The sequence below is a fragment of the Armigeres subalbatus genome, chromosome 3, assembly GCF_024139115.2.
Source record: "Armigeres subalbatus isolate Guangzhou_Male chromosome 3, GZ_Asu_2, whole genome shotgun sequence".
NCBI classification, from domain to species: domain Eukaryota; kingdom Metazoa; phylum Arthropoda; class Insecta; order Diptera; family Culicidae; genus Armigeres; species Armigeres subalbatus.
The window spans coordinates 204,458,689-204,473,778 of record NC_085141.1 but is presented as its reverse complement, the minus strand read 5'-3'; the positions used below and the strand labels follow the sequence as shown (position 1 = coordinate 204,473,778).

The following is a 15,090-nucleotide window of genomic DNA, read 5'->3' as shown; positions in this document are numbered from 1 at the left end:
AATATACTCCACATTCATATTGATTGATGCTTTTAATTTTTGTTTTGATTAATCTGAAAATATTTTCTGGAAATAATTATTCACTGAATTTCGGCAAAGCACTTTACCGATCAGTTCGGCAACACATTACCGAACGGCACGGCAAATTTTGACAACTAGTTGATGTCAACCACTTTACGACCAATCGGTAATTTGAACTTTCACCGAGATTTTTACCGAGATATCAGCTGTTGGATTCTCGGCAATTTATGTTACCGGCCTCGGCGAAAAATATTAAGTGTGTAGAATGTTGAACAGACATTGATAAATGTTTGCGAAGCAATAACTAACGAAGAAAATCTTTTCCCAAATGTGTTGTTTTGTGATTTTTTTGTGTAAACAACGATTCCCAGCGATTAAACTTCGGAATAGCACCGATGTCAAACATTTCCCATCCATACCCGATAACACAACTAGGTAAGAGTTGTCATATCATTTCAGAGTTTATGTGATAATAGATAAGAGGAGATGGGGAATATTCTTTCTTCCTGCCTGTTTACTTTCTGAGTTAAGAATTGATGGACTAACTTTCATTAAATTTATATTTGACAGTGATACTGATATAGGGGAATGACGGCTTTGGCAGGTTTTGTTCTATTATTGGCAGGGGGTTTTTTGTCGACCGAATTTTATGAAATTTGGCCACAATATTCTTTGATATGCAAAGAATGTTTAGGCCAAATTTGAGCCTAGTCAGTCATAAAAAACCCCCCTGCCAATAATAGAACAAAACCTGCCAAAGTCGTCATTCCCCCTACATATATTAAATTAAAAATGGATTGTTAAAAGAGTTTGGGGCCAAAAAGCGAAAATAGTAGTTTGTGCTACTAGTTGCAAAAAGATGATTTTTTCAGCACGAGTTGTACGTTTATCCAACGGCGAGCTCGGTGGTCTAGTGGCTATCGCTTCTGCCTTATAAGCAGGAGGTCGTGGGTTCAATTCCAGGCTCGTCCCTTTGTATTTCTATCTCAGTTCTTTCTGTGTTTCACGTTCTACCAAAACGATTCCTACTGTTATAACCTCCCACACAATCCAAAAACCTCCCGTGGCATCTATGAGAGGTCGTAGAGTTCACTGCATCTTTCTTAAGTATGTGTCCAACAAACCATCCTTCCCCTTCCTCAGCATTCGCAAGGACGTGTCCAGGACAGATCTCGACTATTGGAGAGTGCATTGCTTCCATCTAAGAGTTAGTGATTAGTCCCAAGGGCGTAGCCAAGGGTGGGCAGGGGCAAATTGTGGAAAGATTGAACGGGTACTGAAATGAATTCCCTCAAACATGTGCACTTTACGATCCAATCATATACATAAATAGGTGGTTGTTGTCAACGGTACGATAGAAAAGAATAATTCCGTTTTTTTAACTACAGCGATGTATTAAAAAAATCCTGTAACATAGTATAATCCAGTAAATTGAATGGGAATACATCTTTTGAAAGAACTTATGACTTACGTTTAGTGTTCTAGTTAATTCCAGATCTTTTCTGTACCGCTTTAAGTAGAGTAGAGCAAGTTTAAGACTTCTGCGATCAAGTAGATGTTTCTTTAGGATATGTTCAAATAAATTCATTAATTAATTTACCGTTTTCGATATTGTGCGAATTCAAACTTAAGCCTTCGAACGCCTATGTTTAACTGCTTAGAATTGTTTGTTCTTTCACCTTTCACCAGGTACGTCAGGTTCTGCCTGGCTTACTGATTCATCGCGTCGAACGTCCAAAACAGCTAGCCTTGTGGCGGGGCGCTCGTAGATGCCGTTCTTGGTTTGAACCGTTGCTGTCCTGACTTGCTTGTCCCTACCTTTTTTAACGGAAATAATGCGTCCTAGTGGCCAACAGTTTCTGGGTAATCCGGGATCAACTACCACTACCACATCATCCACGGTAATCGGTTTGACCTTATCGAACCACTTTGAACGTTTTGTTAGCTCTGGCATGTAGTAACGCACCCATCGTCGCCAGAAGAGGTTCGCCTCTGCTTGGGAAGCTCGCCATGTCCGTCTTAGACTGCGTCCGCTATCGTCTAGGGGCGCTGTTGGTTTCAACCCACTGGAAGACCCCAGTAGAAGATGATTTGGTGTCAGGACTGGGGCATCTGGATCATCTACGGATACGAAAGTCAGTGGCCGCGAGTTGACTGTGTTTTCTATCTCTATCAGTGTATTCCGTAAAGATTCATCCGTAAAATTGCGCTGCGGATTTATCTTTTGCAGGTTGACCTTGACTGAGCGAACAAGCCGCTCCCAACAGCCGCCCATGTGTGGAGACGCTGGAGGAAGAAACTCCCATTCGGTATGACAACTTATAATTTCTCGCATCACGTAGTCCTGATTCATTTCTTTTAATGCTTCATCAAGTTCCTTACTACTTGCCACGAAGTTAGTGCCTCGATCGCTATAAATCCGTAATGGTACACCTCGCCTAGCCATAAAGTTACGTAAAGCCATAATGCACGAATCAGCGTTCAGAGAATGCGCAATTTCAATATGAATAGCTCGCACAGTTAGACATGTAATCAACACTCCCCACCTTTTCTCCAGTCGTCTCCCAACTACTACGTACAATGGCCCGAAATAGTCCACTCCTACGAAAGAAAATGGCCTTGCGAATGCTGCCAGTCTTGCTTTCGGTAGTTCTGCCATCATCGGTGGATTAGGTGCGGCCCTTTGATTTTTGCAAACTTGACACCTGGTTTTAACACTCTTATACAGAACTCTTAGCTTTGGAATTCGGTACACCTGTCGCAACTCATTAATGACTGTTTCGTGATTGCCATGGTAGTATCGTACGTGATAGTTAAACACGATCAGCCTAGTAATAGAATGATCCTTGGGAAGAATGATAGGATTCTTTGCATCAGTTGAAGCGAATTCACAGTTTCCTATTCTACCTCGCATTCGCATGACTCCGCAATCGTCCAGAAATGGTGAACAACAGTATATGGGGCTGGATCTTGGAATCACATCAGAGTTCAAAAGTATTTGCATTTCTTCGGAATATGTATTCTGCTGTGCTTGCTTATAGAGATAAAATGAGGCACACTGAAGTTCTTGCTGTGTTAGTGGACCACTTTCCTGATGCAGTTTGGCCACGGTTCGACGAAGATTACTAGTATACCTAAGCAATCTGGCCGTTACGCGAAGTAGTCTTGTCCACGAGTCATAGTAACTGAAATCAATAACTGATGTTTGTACTTTTCCATGATAATTGAGATGTGCGCGTAGTTCTTCTTTGGTGTGCGAACTATGTGCAGGTTCATTTGGCCAGGTTGTGGGATCTTGGTATAGAAATTCTGGTCCATTTAACCATCTGCTACTGTTTGTAAGATCTGGTTGACGTTGCCATTTTGTAGCTTCATCAGCAACGTTTTCTTTAGAGCTCACCCAGCGCCAGGAGGAAATCGTGGTAGTTTCGAGGACCTCGCTTACACGAAACGCTACGAATTGCGAGTAACGTCTATGATCTGATCGGATCCAGCATAAAACATCTCGCGAATCCGTCCAATATACGCGCTCATCAATCTCAAATGATAGGGATTTCACAATAGTTTCCGCTAATCTGGATCCAATAACTGCCGCCTGGAGCTCTAAGCGAGGTATCGAAATGAATCGTATTGGCGCAACTCTTGCCTTAGCTGACACAATCGTACATTCTACTTGATTAAGTTTAACGAAACGTAGGTAGACGACAGCAGCATATCCAAACTCGCTAGCATCGACGAAAGTATGGAGTTGAACTTTGGTATCAACTCCCATGTTGATCGAAATGCGGTAACATCGTGGTATTCTGACATTCTGCACCATTGGCAGAATTCGTAACCACAATTCCCATCTAGTGTTTAGTTCATCCGGAATTTCGTCATCCCAGTTTACGTTGTATCGCCAGACTTCTTGAAGAAGTATTTTTAGAAAAATAAGTGCGTTGGAAATGAGTCCGAGCGGATCAAAGATCGCCATCAAAGTACGTAACATTTCACGTTTAGTTGGCTTTCGTTTTCCGGCGAGCAAGTCAGTATCGTGCTTTGGAGATAGTTTGTAGGTGAATGTGTCGGAGGTCGTGCACCACCACATACCTAAAACCTTTTCTGTTGCTAATTCCGATGATAGATTAAGATTCTTTTCGAACTCTCCCCCTGCATTCAGCGCATCGAGAACAGTTGACGAATTTGAGATCCAATTTCGCATTTCGTAACCTGCTTGAGCATGAACGTGTCGGACATCCTGCGCCAGTTTAATTGCTTCTTCTTCGGTGTCCACGCTAGCCAACATATCGTCCACATAATGCTTATTTGTTATCGCCTCAGCAGCTTCGGGAAACCGACCTTCGTACTCCTTTGCATTCAGGTTTTTTGCATACTGAGCACAACTAGGCGAACATGATGCCCCAAAGGTCATAACCTGCATAACGAAGGTAGTAGGCTCCTGATCCGCCGATTGTTCCTTCCATAAGAACCGCTGACAGTGTTGGTCCTTTTCGTCAATGAGTGTTTGGTGGAACATCTCTTTAATGTCTCCACAGATGGCCACTTTGTTTTCCCTAAACTTGTAGAGTACAGAGTTCAGAGAGGTTGATTGATCTGGCCCTTTGAGGAGCATTGTGTTGAGCGAAATTCCGTGGCTTGTAGCGGCTGCGTCCCAAACAATTCTTAACTTACCGGGCTTATTCGGATTGAAAACTGGGAATATTGGCAGGTACCAAATTCGCTGTTTTGGTTGTCTCAGTTCTGCTGGACTCAACTTCCGAATATAGCCTTTTGCAAATAATCATCAATCTTCTGTTGCATTGCCTCGGCTAGCGCAGGTTCCTTCTTAGCTTGGATTCCAAACATCGCATACGCAGAAGTGCTACGGGCTTGCTGTTTGGAAGGCGGAACTCGTCGAATTTCCACAAGAGACGAGTGACAAATCGGCCGTTCTCAGTTCTACACATAGTTTGCAAGATCGCCTGTGCTCGCTGATCCTCCATTGATACTATAAGATTGTTAGGCTTTGAAATTCCTAAACTATCTAAGGAGAAATATTCTTGCATTGCCCGGTGGAGTTTCTCATTATTATCTTCGCTATCGCTGCATTCACACACACTCCAGCTATGATACCCGGTGAACTCACCGCTATCTGAGCCGCCATGAATGATCCAACCGAGGCGTGTCTTTGTGGCGAGTGGTTCGTGCATACCTCCTTCTATACCTTTAAGCGGATGTCCAAGATTTGCGTTATTTACTCCGATGAGAAGACGGGGTTGGATATCTTCATATGACTCTTTTGGTATCTCTCTTCATATGACTATACTGATTGACAAGATCGTCCATACGAAGCAATTGATGAAAAAGGCCGAGGATTAGAATCGTATGCACTTCTCGTAGAGGGTATCTCTTAGCATTTACAAAGGTTCCTGAAATATCGACGTCAATCATTCTCGAGTTTTTCTCATATCGCTGTTTGTTTCCGGTCCATCGTAGGCATATTGGTGAGGGCTTCCCATGTAGGTTTAATTCTACTGCGAGCCCAGCGTCCATCAAAGTCCATGATGAGCCATCGTCCAAGAAAGCGTGCGTCTTGACAACTTTATCGCGACTGTATAGCGTCACTGGGACGACGCGGAAGAGCGTCTTCTTAATGGAGCTATGATGAGCATTGCATTCGCGTTCGCAGGGTATTTTGAGTGTGTTTCTTCATTTTCTGGTTTGCGATACGGATTTCCGGAGTCAATATCGGCACTGCTGTCACGTTGTCTGTTGTGAAGTAATGGGTGGTGCTTGAAGGTACATCCGTTTATTCCACATAACTGTTGTAATTTGCAAGTCGTTTTATGCTTTCTTAAGCACTTTCTACAAATTCCTGCTTCCTTTATCGTCATCCACCTTGTATTATACTCAGCATTCAGGAACCTTTGACACTTATCGAGACTAGTGCAAATTCCTTGGCACGCAGAACATAATTTTGCAGATGATGTGGGCTCGGTGGTAGAGCAGGTGTCAGCTTTCTCACAGTGCGCATTAAGAAAGGCTGGTCCATTCTTGCCGGTACGAGAAACATTTAAAGACGCTATTGGGCAGATGGTCTCAGCGAGATCGTATAGCCAATTTGCAAATGTAGACAGATGAACTGACGGAAGAGTACGTCGATGCTTCGCCCAATCTAATTTCAGGCTGGATGGAAGTTTGTCAACGAGCTCTCTTAGTAGTACAACGTTATAAGAGTACTCCAGAAGGTCACATGCCTCGATCGTTGCGCATAAGTTCTGAACCGTTAGCGCAAACTCAATCACACTATCGAGTTTGTCAGATTTGGGAGCAGGAGCAGCATTAATCTTTGCTATGATGTTATGGATGATCACTTCTGGATTGCCGTAGAGCATTTTAAGTGTGGCGATAATTCCAGGAACGTTAGCAGGATGCATCAACCTACACTTCACGGCTTCATAAGCTTTTCCTTTAAGGCACTTTTGGAGGCGAATAAGATTTTCTTCCTGTGTATAGCCACACATGTCCGTTGTTTGGATGAACGAGGAGTAGAACAAGGGCCATTCCTCTGGTGAGCCTCCAAAGAGGGGTAATTCGCGCGATACTGCTTGCCGTGCAGCTACTTGATTGTGTGTTAAGTTGTGCTCATGTACGATTCGTGTTGTTGGGTGTCTTGGAGTGGATCCTTGCATGGGAATAAAGTGCGGCTCGCTGATGTTTGCGAATCGTATGCTTCTAGGTGGAGCTGAGCTGTCTTCTTGTTGTCTGCGAGATGATGGCCTGATGGTATATGAGTTCTGCATCGTGACGTCTTCTGTTTGGAATGGAGCAGCAGGAGCAGGTCTTACAGGATGATGATGTTTAAATCGTGAAGCCGAAGGCAAAGTTCGAGTTACATTGCTACTTGGCACTTCACACTGTAACCATGAGTTGACCTTCTCGTTAGTCCTTTCTTCATCCTCAAGAATGTCAGATGTCGACGACGTTTCGCTCGCGATTTCTTGCAGTAATTCGTAACGCTTGCGGATGTAGGCCCGTTTCCTAGCTTCTTCGATCTCTTGCAGCTTCCTTTCCTCGTCTAGCATTTCTAGTTCCAACTGCTTCTGTTTCATCCTTGTAGATAACCTGGAGCTTGTAGCCTTCGAACTCTGACTTCTGGCATCTACTTGACCTGGATACTCCTTGTTCCGTGGATCGCCTACAGGCATCGTCAGAGGTACTTGAATAGGTTGTTCAGTAGAAGTCGGATGTTGGCTTCCGGATGGATCATGGTGACTGCTTACAGGCAGTGTAAGCGGGGCTGATCTGTACTCGGTAGCTAACGGAGCAATAACCGGCACTGCATCTTGCTGTATTAGAGCCGGTTGACTTGCTAGCGAAGGACTAGCTAACGACGGACTTTGACAGGGCGGCAACGCATGAGCCAGATTAGACATTAATGGGAACGAGTTCAGAGGTGCCTGGTTGGTGACGTATGAAAATGATGGAGCGATTGGTAATCGGGGCATTATTCGGGGATAGATGGTAGTTTTGGGTGGCATACACAATGGGCCTGATGAAGCTATACTTGTAACTGGCGATATTTGTGACCATGACATATTCACATATTCGAGGGGAACCGTACTTACAGGAACTGTAGATGGAGCAACAGTATAGGTGTGCTTATGAGTGCCCGCTGGTGGTTTGCATTGCAGACAGATGAACGCAGGGTTTTCTTGATCTGATTGTATACCAATACAAACCGGATGGTAGCAGTTATGGCACGTACTACACTGCCACAGTCGCGCTTGAGTCGTGTAATTACAGACTTTGCATTGTCCCGTTGGCGTGGAGCAGGAAATTCCTTGGCCAGATGGTTCGGCTCCGGATGCATTGGAGTGCGTCGACATTCTCACTGTAGTTCGTCGGCGGAGAATCGTAATTAAACGATTTTTTTAATTTGTTGTCAACGGTACGATAGAAAAGAATAATTCCGTTTTTTTAACTACAGCGATGTATTAAAAAAATCCTGTAACATAGTATAATCCAGTAAATTGAATGGGAATACATCTTTTGAAAGAACTTATGACTTACGTTTAGTGTTCTAGTTAATTCCAGATCTTTTCTGTACCGCTTTAAGTAGAGTAGAGCAAGTTTAAGACTTCTGCGATCAAGTAGATGTTTCTTTAGGATATGTTCAAATAAATTCATTAATTAATTTACCGTTTTCGATATTGTGCGAATTCAAACTTAAGCCTTCGAACGCCTATGTTTAACTGCTTAGAATTGTTTGTTCTTTCACCTGCTTAATTACATTTATTTCAGTTGGTGGTAAAATTCTAGATTCGTATCGATCTTACCATTCAAGGTCAAAAGAATTTTACAGTCTTGACTACCGCGCATGAATGAGTGAAACCTTTATGGTTAAGTATCTAAGAAAACAAAATAGATATAATGCAGGAAGAATTCAATAGTTTTAGGTCTAATTCATACCACCACTGAAAACAGGTTGGATTTAAGCACTAGTTCAAATAATATGATTAGCCTATATAATTTTACACTATAGTTTAGCTTGTTGAAGAGCACTAGCATGAAACCACATCAAATTTGTCTTCCCTATTATCTCGCATGATCCATTACATTTTGTTATTGCCTATTGTCTCCTTCTATGTGCGGCCACAGCCTCGGCCACAGCTGACCACTACTCATTTCTCCATGTAGTGAGCCGCGTCGACCGAGGGGTCGTTACAGTGGTTGAAATTCAAAAGATTCCCAAAACTTATTAGGGCATCCAGGATCCATAATATATGAAAGTTCAAAACAACTCGAAACATTTCGGGCTCAAAAATTCTCCTTGAAATCCTTCTAGAAGCTCCCCTGGGAACTTCTGAATTCCTCCGGAAAGTTATCCACAAATTCCTCTGAAAATCGTTCGAAAATCCTTCTCATGTAATTGTAATTCCTCCTTATCTAGAAACCCCCCACTATATTTTTTTAGGAAATTCACGAGGAAATTCCCTGAAGATTTCTTTTCTTCTCTCCAAGATTTACTTCTAGATATCTCTTCGGCTATTCTCTCTTCAGGAAGAATCCGGCATTTCCTTCAGGCATGCATTCGAGATTTCCGTCAAGAATACATACGGAATTTCTAAAATTCTACCAGAAGTTTCTTCAAAAATTTATGACGAAAATCCTCCGATTTAGCTCCATAATTTCACTTGTAAATCTATAAGAAATTCCTTCGGAAATTCTTCTAGGAACTTCTCCGGGCATTCCTTTCGGAACTCTTCCTTTAATTCCTCCGGGAATACCTCCAAACATTCAATAGCGAAATCATCAAGTATTCCAATCTGGAATTCTTTTCGCAATTACTTCAGAATATCCTTCAAGAAATCCTCTAGAAATATCTTCATGAATTTCTCCTGGAATTCGTCCAAGTATTTCCCCAGAAATTCTTACAGGTATTTTTCGGGAGTTTCTTCAGGTACTTCTCCAGGAATTCCTTCAGGAATTTCTCCGGGAGATTTTCGGCTGAAGTGTACTAGAATTCCTTCCGGACTTCACTCGGAATTTACTCGGATATTTGCCAAGAGTTCTTCCAGAAATTTCTTCGGAACAATCCGCAGGGATTTTCTTCAGCAATTCATCTGGGAATACTTTCAGGATGCCATCTGGGAATTTCTGCATTAATTCCTCCTGGTATTTTTCTGGCAATTCCTTCAGATATTTTTTTCGAAAATTCCTTTAGGAACTTCTCTAAGAATTATTTCAGGACTTCCATGTGGAAATTCCTCCGGAAGTGCTTGTGGGAGTTCATCCGGGAGTTTTTTCAAGAAATTCTCCGGTAATACCTCCAGGAACTTTACAGGGAATTCCTGAACGATATTTGGCAGGAATTTCACGGGATTTCGGGAGTTTCTTCAGAAATATTTTTTCTCTTCCTCTAGGGTATTCCACCGAATGTTCCTCTGAAGTTCCACCAGTAGTTCCTTAGGGAATTCAATCAGGCTTTCTTCCATGAATTCATTTAGCATTTATTTAGGCTTTTATCTACAAATTCCTCCTGAAGTTCCTCGGAGAATTTCTCTGGGAGTTCTTACGGGAATTCCTCCGGTAGGTTCTTTCAAGAATTCTTCCAGGAATTCTTACAGAAGTTCCTTTGGGAGTTCATCCTAGAATTCTTACGAGAGTTCCTCCAGGATTTCCTCCGGCAATTCTTCCTGAATTTCTTCAATAAATTCCTCCAGAAGTTCCACTGGCAGTTCCTCCGAGAATTCGTCTGATAATTTCTCCGGAAATTCCTATAGAAAATCCCCCGGGAGTTCCTTTTCAGAGAAACACCAGGAGAAACTGCCGGTGAAATTCCCGGAGGGATTCTCGTAGAAACTGCTGGTGGATCTCCCGGAGGAATTCCCGAAGGAACTGCCGGAGGAGCTCCCGGAGGAATTTCAGGAGGAACTCCTAGAAGAATTCCTAGAGGACCTCCCGGATGAGCTTCCAGAGAAACTATCGGAAGAACTTCGGGAGGAATTTCCAGCTTAATTTCTGGAGCCTAAATGATTTCCTGAAAAAAGCCTGGATAATTTCCTGGAATAGCTTCTGGTGGAACTCCCGGAGGAATTTCCGGAGAAACTCCCGGATGAATTGCTGGTGGAATTCCCGAAGGAACTCTCGAAGGAATTTTCTGGAAGAATTTCTGAAGAAATTCCCGGGAGAATTTTCAAAGGAACCCCGGGGAAACTACCAGAAGCATTCTTGGAAACAAGAGAATTCATCATTCCACGTCGAGCACCCGTGCGAGACAGCTGCAAAGTCCGCGTACGGTCGATTATTCTTCCGGATTTTTTCCTACAAGTCAGGTTTTTTTTCCCGAAACAGTTATCATCGAACAGCTGTAGTGAAAGTGTGCTTATTTATAGCAAATATTGCTAAAGTTTTCTTCGGTTTTTTGCAAAAATACGCTTTTTTGCAAAACTCATCGGCGTCCATTGTTACGCAGGCGTAACATCATCGCCCAACGCCGCAGTTCCACCACCATCATCACTGATCATCACCAACACAGGCGCTGCCGTCCCGATACCCGCAGCAGTAGCCTCGATCGCGGCACGGGAGAGTGGCCGTCCGTTCAGTGTGTGCTGCTACAAGTGATAGCCGGTGACATAGTAGTGTGAAGGCTAAGTTAAGTATATTTTTAAGCTCTCTCTCGTTGTAACCTTTCTTCCCATCTTTTGATAATTTGAATCCCGTCTGTTTTTTATCACCCGTTTTCCCTGTGTGTTTGTTAATTGGTTCTGTGATATTTTTCCCCTTTGATAATTGATTAATTGTGTGTGTCTCGCTTCTGCGAGACATTTAAAGTCTACAATGCGCGAAGGCGATGATGGCGGGGGTACATCGTATTCCTTGTCAAATAATGCCTCGTTGGCTTCTGATCCTCTGCACCAAAATAAAATGGACACTAGCCACACCAATGTTTCCCCCACGACCCCCCGCCTCAAGGCCTACCCACCCGACTCTAGTGGGCCGAATGTTGTTTTCTTCCGACCCAAAGGCAAGCGGTTGAATATAAGTCAGATCAGCAAAGATCTGGAAAAGCGATTCTCGTCTGTCACGACCATTGACCTGGTTGGGTCCAGTAAGCTTCGCGTCACGGTCAGTGATCGCAAACAGGCCAACGAGATTGCCACCTGTGAGCTTTTCACTCTCGAATATAAGGTCTATTTACCGTCAGCAGTTTGTGAGATCGCGGGGGTGGTAACGGAGGGAAGTATGACATGCGACGATTTGAAACAAGGTTTCGGTCGTTTCAAGAACGCTTCTTTGCCTCCTGTTGCGATACTGGATTGCAAGCAAATGTATTCGGTGTCGCAGGAGGGAGAGAAGCGGATTTATTCGCCGTCTGATTCTTTCTGCGTCACCTTCTCCGGGTCCGCACTGCCTGACTACGTAGTGATTGGCAAACTTCGTATACCTGTTCGGCTGTATGTACCGAAGGTGATGAACTGTGTTAATTGCAAGCAGCTGGGCCACACCGCTCAGTACTGCTGCAATAAACCTCGCTGTGCATCGTGCGGAGAGAAGCATGTAGATGGCGCGTGCAAGACGCCACCGAAATGTGTCTATTGCAACGAAGGCCCTCCACATGCTCTTGAAGCTTGCCCGACGTACATACAGCGCCGAATCCACCAGAAGCGTTCTCTTCAGCAGCGTTCTCGACGTAGCTACGCCGAAATGCTGAGGAAGGCCGCTTCACCAGTTGTTTCTGACACCATCTACTCGTCTCCGAAGTTGGAAATGGGGCTTTTGTTTTCAAAGGCTCAACGAGGAAACGAGTAAAACAAAGCCAGCGTCCCTCGAAAAAGCCTAGAAAACAGCCTCATAGAGAGCCCCACTCCAACATGGCGAAATCAAACGCAGTTGGACCCCAAAACGTTCGACTTTTGTGGTTTCACATCAGGATGAACGAGAGTTTCCACCGCTTCCGGGGACATCTAAAATCCCAGATGCCCCATTTTTTCCGATTTCTCAGCCAGAAAGAGAGCATAGAGAGCGAGCACAACAACCTCCGAACGCTCCAATGTTCACACTTTCTGGCATCGTGGAGCTCATCCTCAACTTCTTCGATGCTTCCGACCCCGTGAAGAACATGGTCAAAACTGTTCTTCCTATTCTGACTCCTCTCTTGAAGCAGCTGGCTTCAAAAATGCCCCTCCTCGAGTCATTCGTATCCTTCGATGTCTAATTTCGTCGATAAGGCTCATATGATTTCGATTCTACAGTGGAACTGTCGAAGTATTCTTCCAAAATTAGATATTTTTAAATTTTAGGTTAACAAATTACAATGCGATGTTTTCGCTTTATGTGAAACATGGCTAACATCAGATGTAAACCTTCATTTTCCCGATTTTAACATCATTCGCCGCGATCGGGCAAATCCATATGGAGGGGTGCTTTTAGGGATCAAAAAACAGCACTCCTTCTATAGGGTCGATTTTGCACCGATGTCAGGCACCGAAGCTGTCGCATGTCAGGTGACTATTCGAGGAAAAGACCTCAGTATCGCCTCGATTTATCTTCCTCCAAACACCGCGATATCTCGTAGAGATCTCTCGCACATCTGCTCGGTTATGCCTGAGCCACGGTTGCTCTTGGGAGATTTTAACTCCCACGGAACAGGCTGGGGGGAACTGTACGACGACAACCGTTCAACGATGATATACGACCTCTGCGACGACTTCAATATGTCAATTTTGAATACAGGAGAAGTTACACGAGTGGCTCCTCCAGCAAGAGATAGCCGTCTAGATCTTTCCATTTGTTCGAGCTCATTATCGTTGGACTGTACTTGGAAGGTGGTCCAAGATCCCCATGGTAGTGATCATTTGCCGATCGAAGTTTTAATTTCCAATGGACATAATCAATCCGCTTCTATCGACCTCTCATATGACCTCACAAAGCACATCGATTGGGGGAAATATGGGGAGGCCATCATTGATGGCATACAGTCGATAGAAACACTTCCACCGCGGGAAGAGTACCAGTTTCTATCTCAGTTGGTTATTGACAGCGCTCTCCATGCACAACGCCGGCCGGTGCCAGGAGATTCGGTTCGTAGGAAACCACATAGTCCGTGGTGGGACACCGAGTGCACACAGCTCTATCGTGAGAAATCTAACGCGTTTAAGGAATTTCGGAAGCACGGATCGATCGTTCTTCACAAACGGTACATCGCGCTCGAGATCCAGTTCAAGAAGCTGGTCAAAGTGAAGAAACGTGGATATTGGCGCACTTTTGTTGAAGGTTTATCACGCGAGACCTCGATGAAAGTTCTGTGGACCGTCGGGAGAAGAATGCGCAACGCGTCGTCCGTAAACGAAGATCGTGAAAGCTCGTCGCGGTGGATCCTCGATTTTGCGAAGAAAGTTTGTCCGGATTCGGTGCCGGTGAAACAAGTGTCACGTGATGCTTTTCCTGATGATGATATAGATCGGCCCTTTTCGATGATTGAATTCTCGTTTGCTCTTCTTTCATATAACAATTTCGCTCCAGGGATAGATGGAATGCTTAAATTTGCCTCCCAGACGTCGCAAAGAGGCGCTTATTGAGCTTGTTCAACCAGTTACTGGAGTGCAACATTGTTCCGGATGATTGGAGGCAAGTGAGGGTGATAGCCATCCAAAAGCCTGGAAAACCCGCGTCGGATTGTAATTCGTATCGCCCCATCGCGATGCTGTCCTGTCTTCGGAAGCTGTTGGAGAAGATGATTCTCTTCCGGCTAGACGAATGGATTGAATCGAATGGTTTGTTGTCAGATACACAATTTGGTTTCCGCAGGGGTAAGGGAACGAACGACTGTCTTGCGTTGCTTTCTTCAGAAATTCAGCTTACCTTCGCTAAAAAAGAGCAAATGGGCTCAGTGTTTTTGAGGCTTTTGATTCAGTTTGCGTCGATGTCTTATCCGACAAACTCCACGAGTGTGGACTTTCACCAATTTTGAACAACTATTTGTACAATTTGTTGTCAGAGAAGCGTATGAGTTTTTCTCATGGTGACTCGGCAACTTCACGAATTAGCTACATGGGTCTCCCTCAGGGCTCATGTTTAAGTCCTCTTCTTTACAATTTTTACATTGATGAATGTCTCATGCCAAATTGCTCGTTAAGACAGCTTGCAGATGATTGTGTTGTATCCGTTTCGGGGCCAACAGCGGTTGATCTGCAAGGACCATTGCAAGATACTTTGGACAATTTGTCTACTTGGGCTTTAAAGCTGGGTATCGCATTCTCTCCGGAGAAAACTGAGATGGTTGTCTTTTCAAAAAAATAAGCCGGCAAAGTTTCCGCTCCAACTGATGGGTAAGGCAATCACTCATAGCATGTCTTCTAAATACCTCGGGGTTCGGTTCGACTCTAAATGTACCTTCGAGGCACATTGTGTATCTGACACAAAAATGCCAGAAAAGAATCAATTTCATGCGAACAATCACGAGAACATGGTGGGGTGCGCACCCCGAAAATCTTGTCACGTTGTACCGAACAACCATTCTGTCGGTCTTCGAATAAGGTAGTTTCTGTTTTCAGTCCGCGGCTAAAACACACATGCTGAAGCTTC

General features: G+C 44.0%; 2 protein-coding genes across 2 annotated transcripts in view; both read right to left on the bottom strand.

The window, feature by feature from the left end:
* Positions 1–15,090, bottom strand: part of LOC134227105 (mucin-2) — a 178,462-nt gene that overhangs the window by 137,097 nt on the left and 26,275 nt on the right. The window lies entirely within an intron of this gene.
* LOC134222248 (uncharacterized) lies at positions 1,697–4,633 on the bottom strand. The gene has a single exon (XM_062701391.1). The coding sequence runs from the start codon at positions 4,631–4,633 to the stop codon at positions 1,697–1,699; it is 2,937 nt and encodes a 978-aa protein (XP_062557375.1).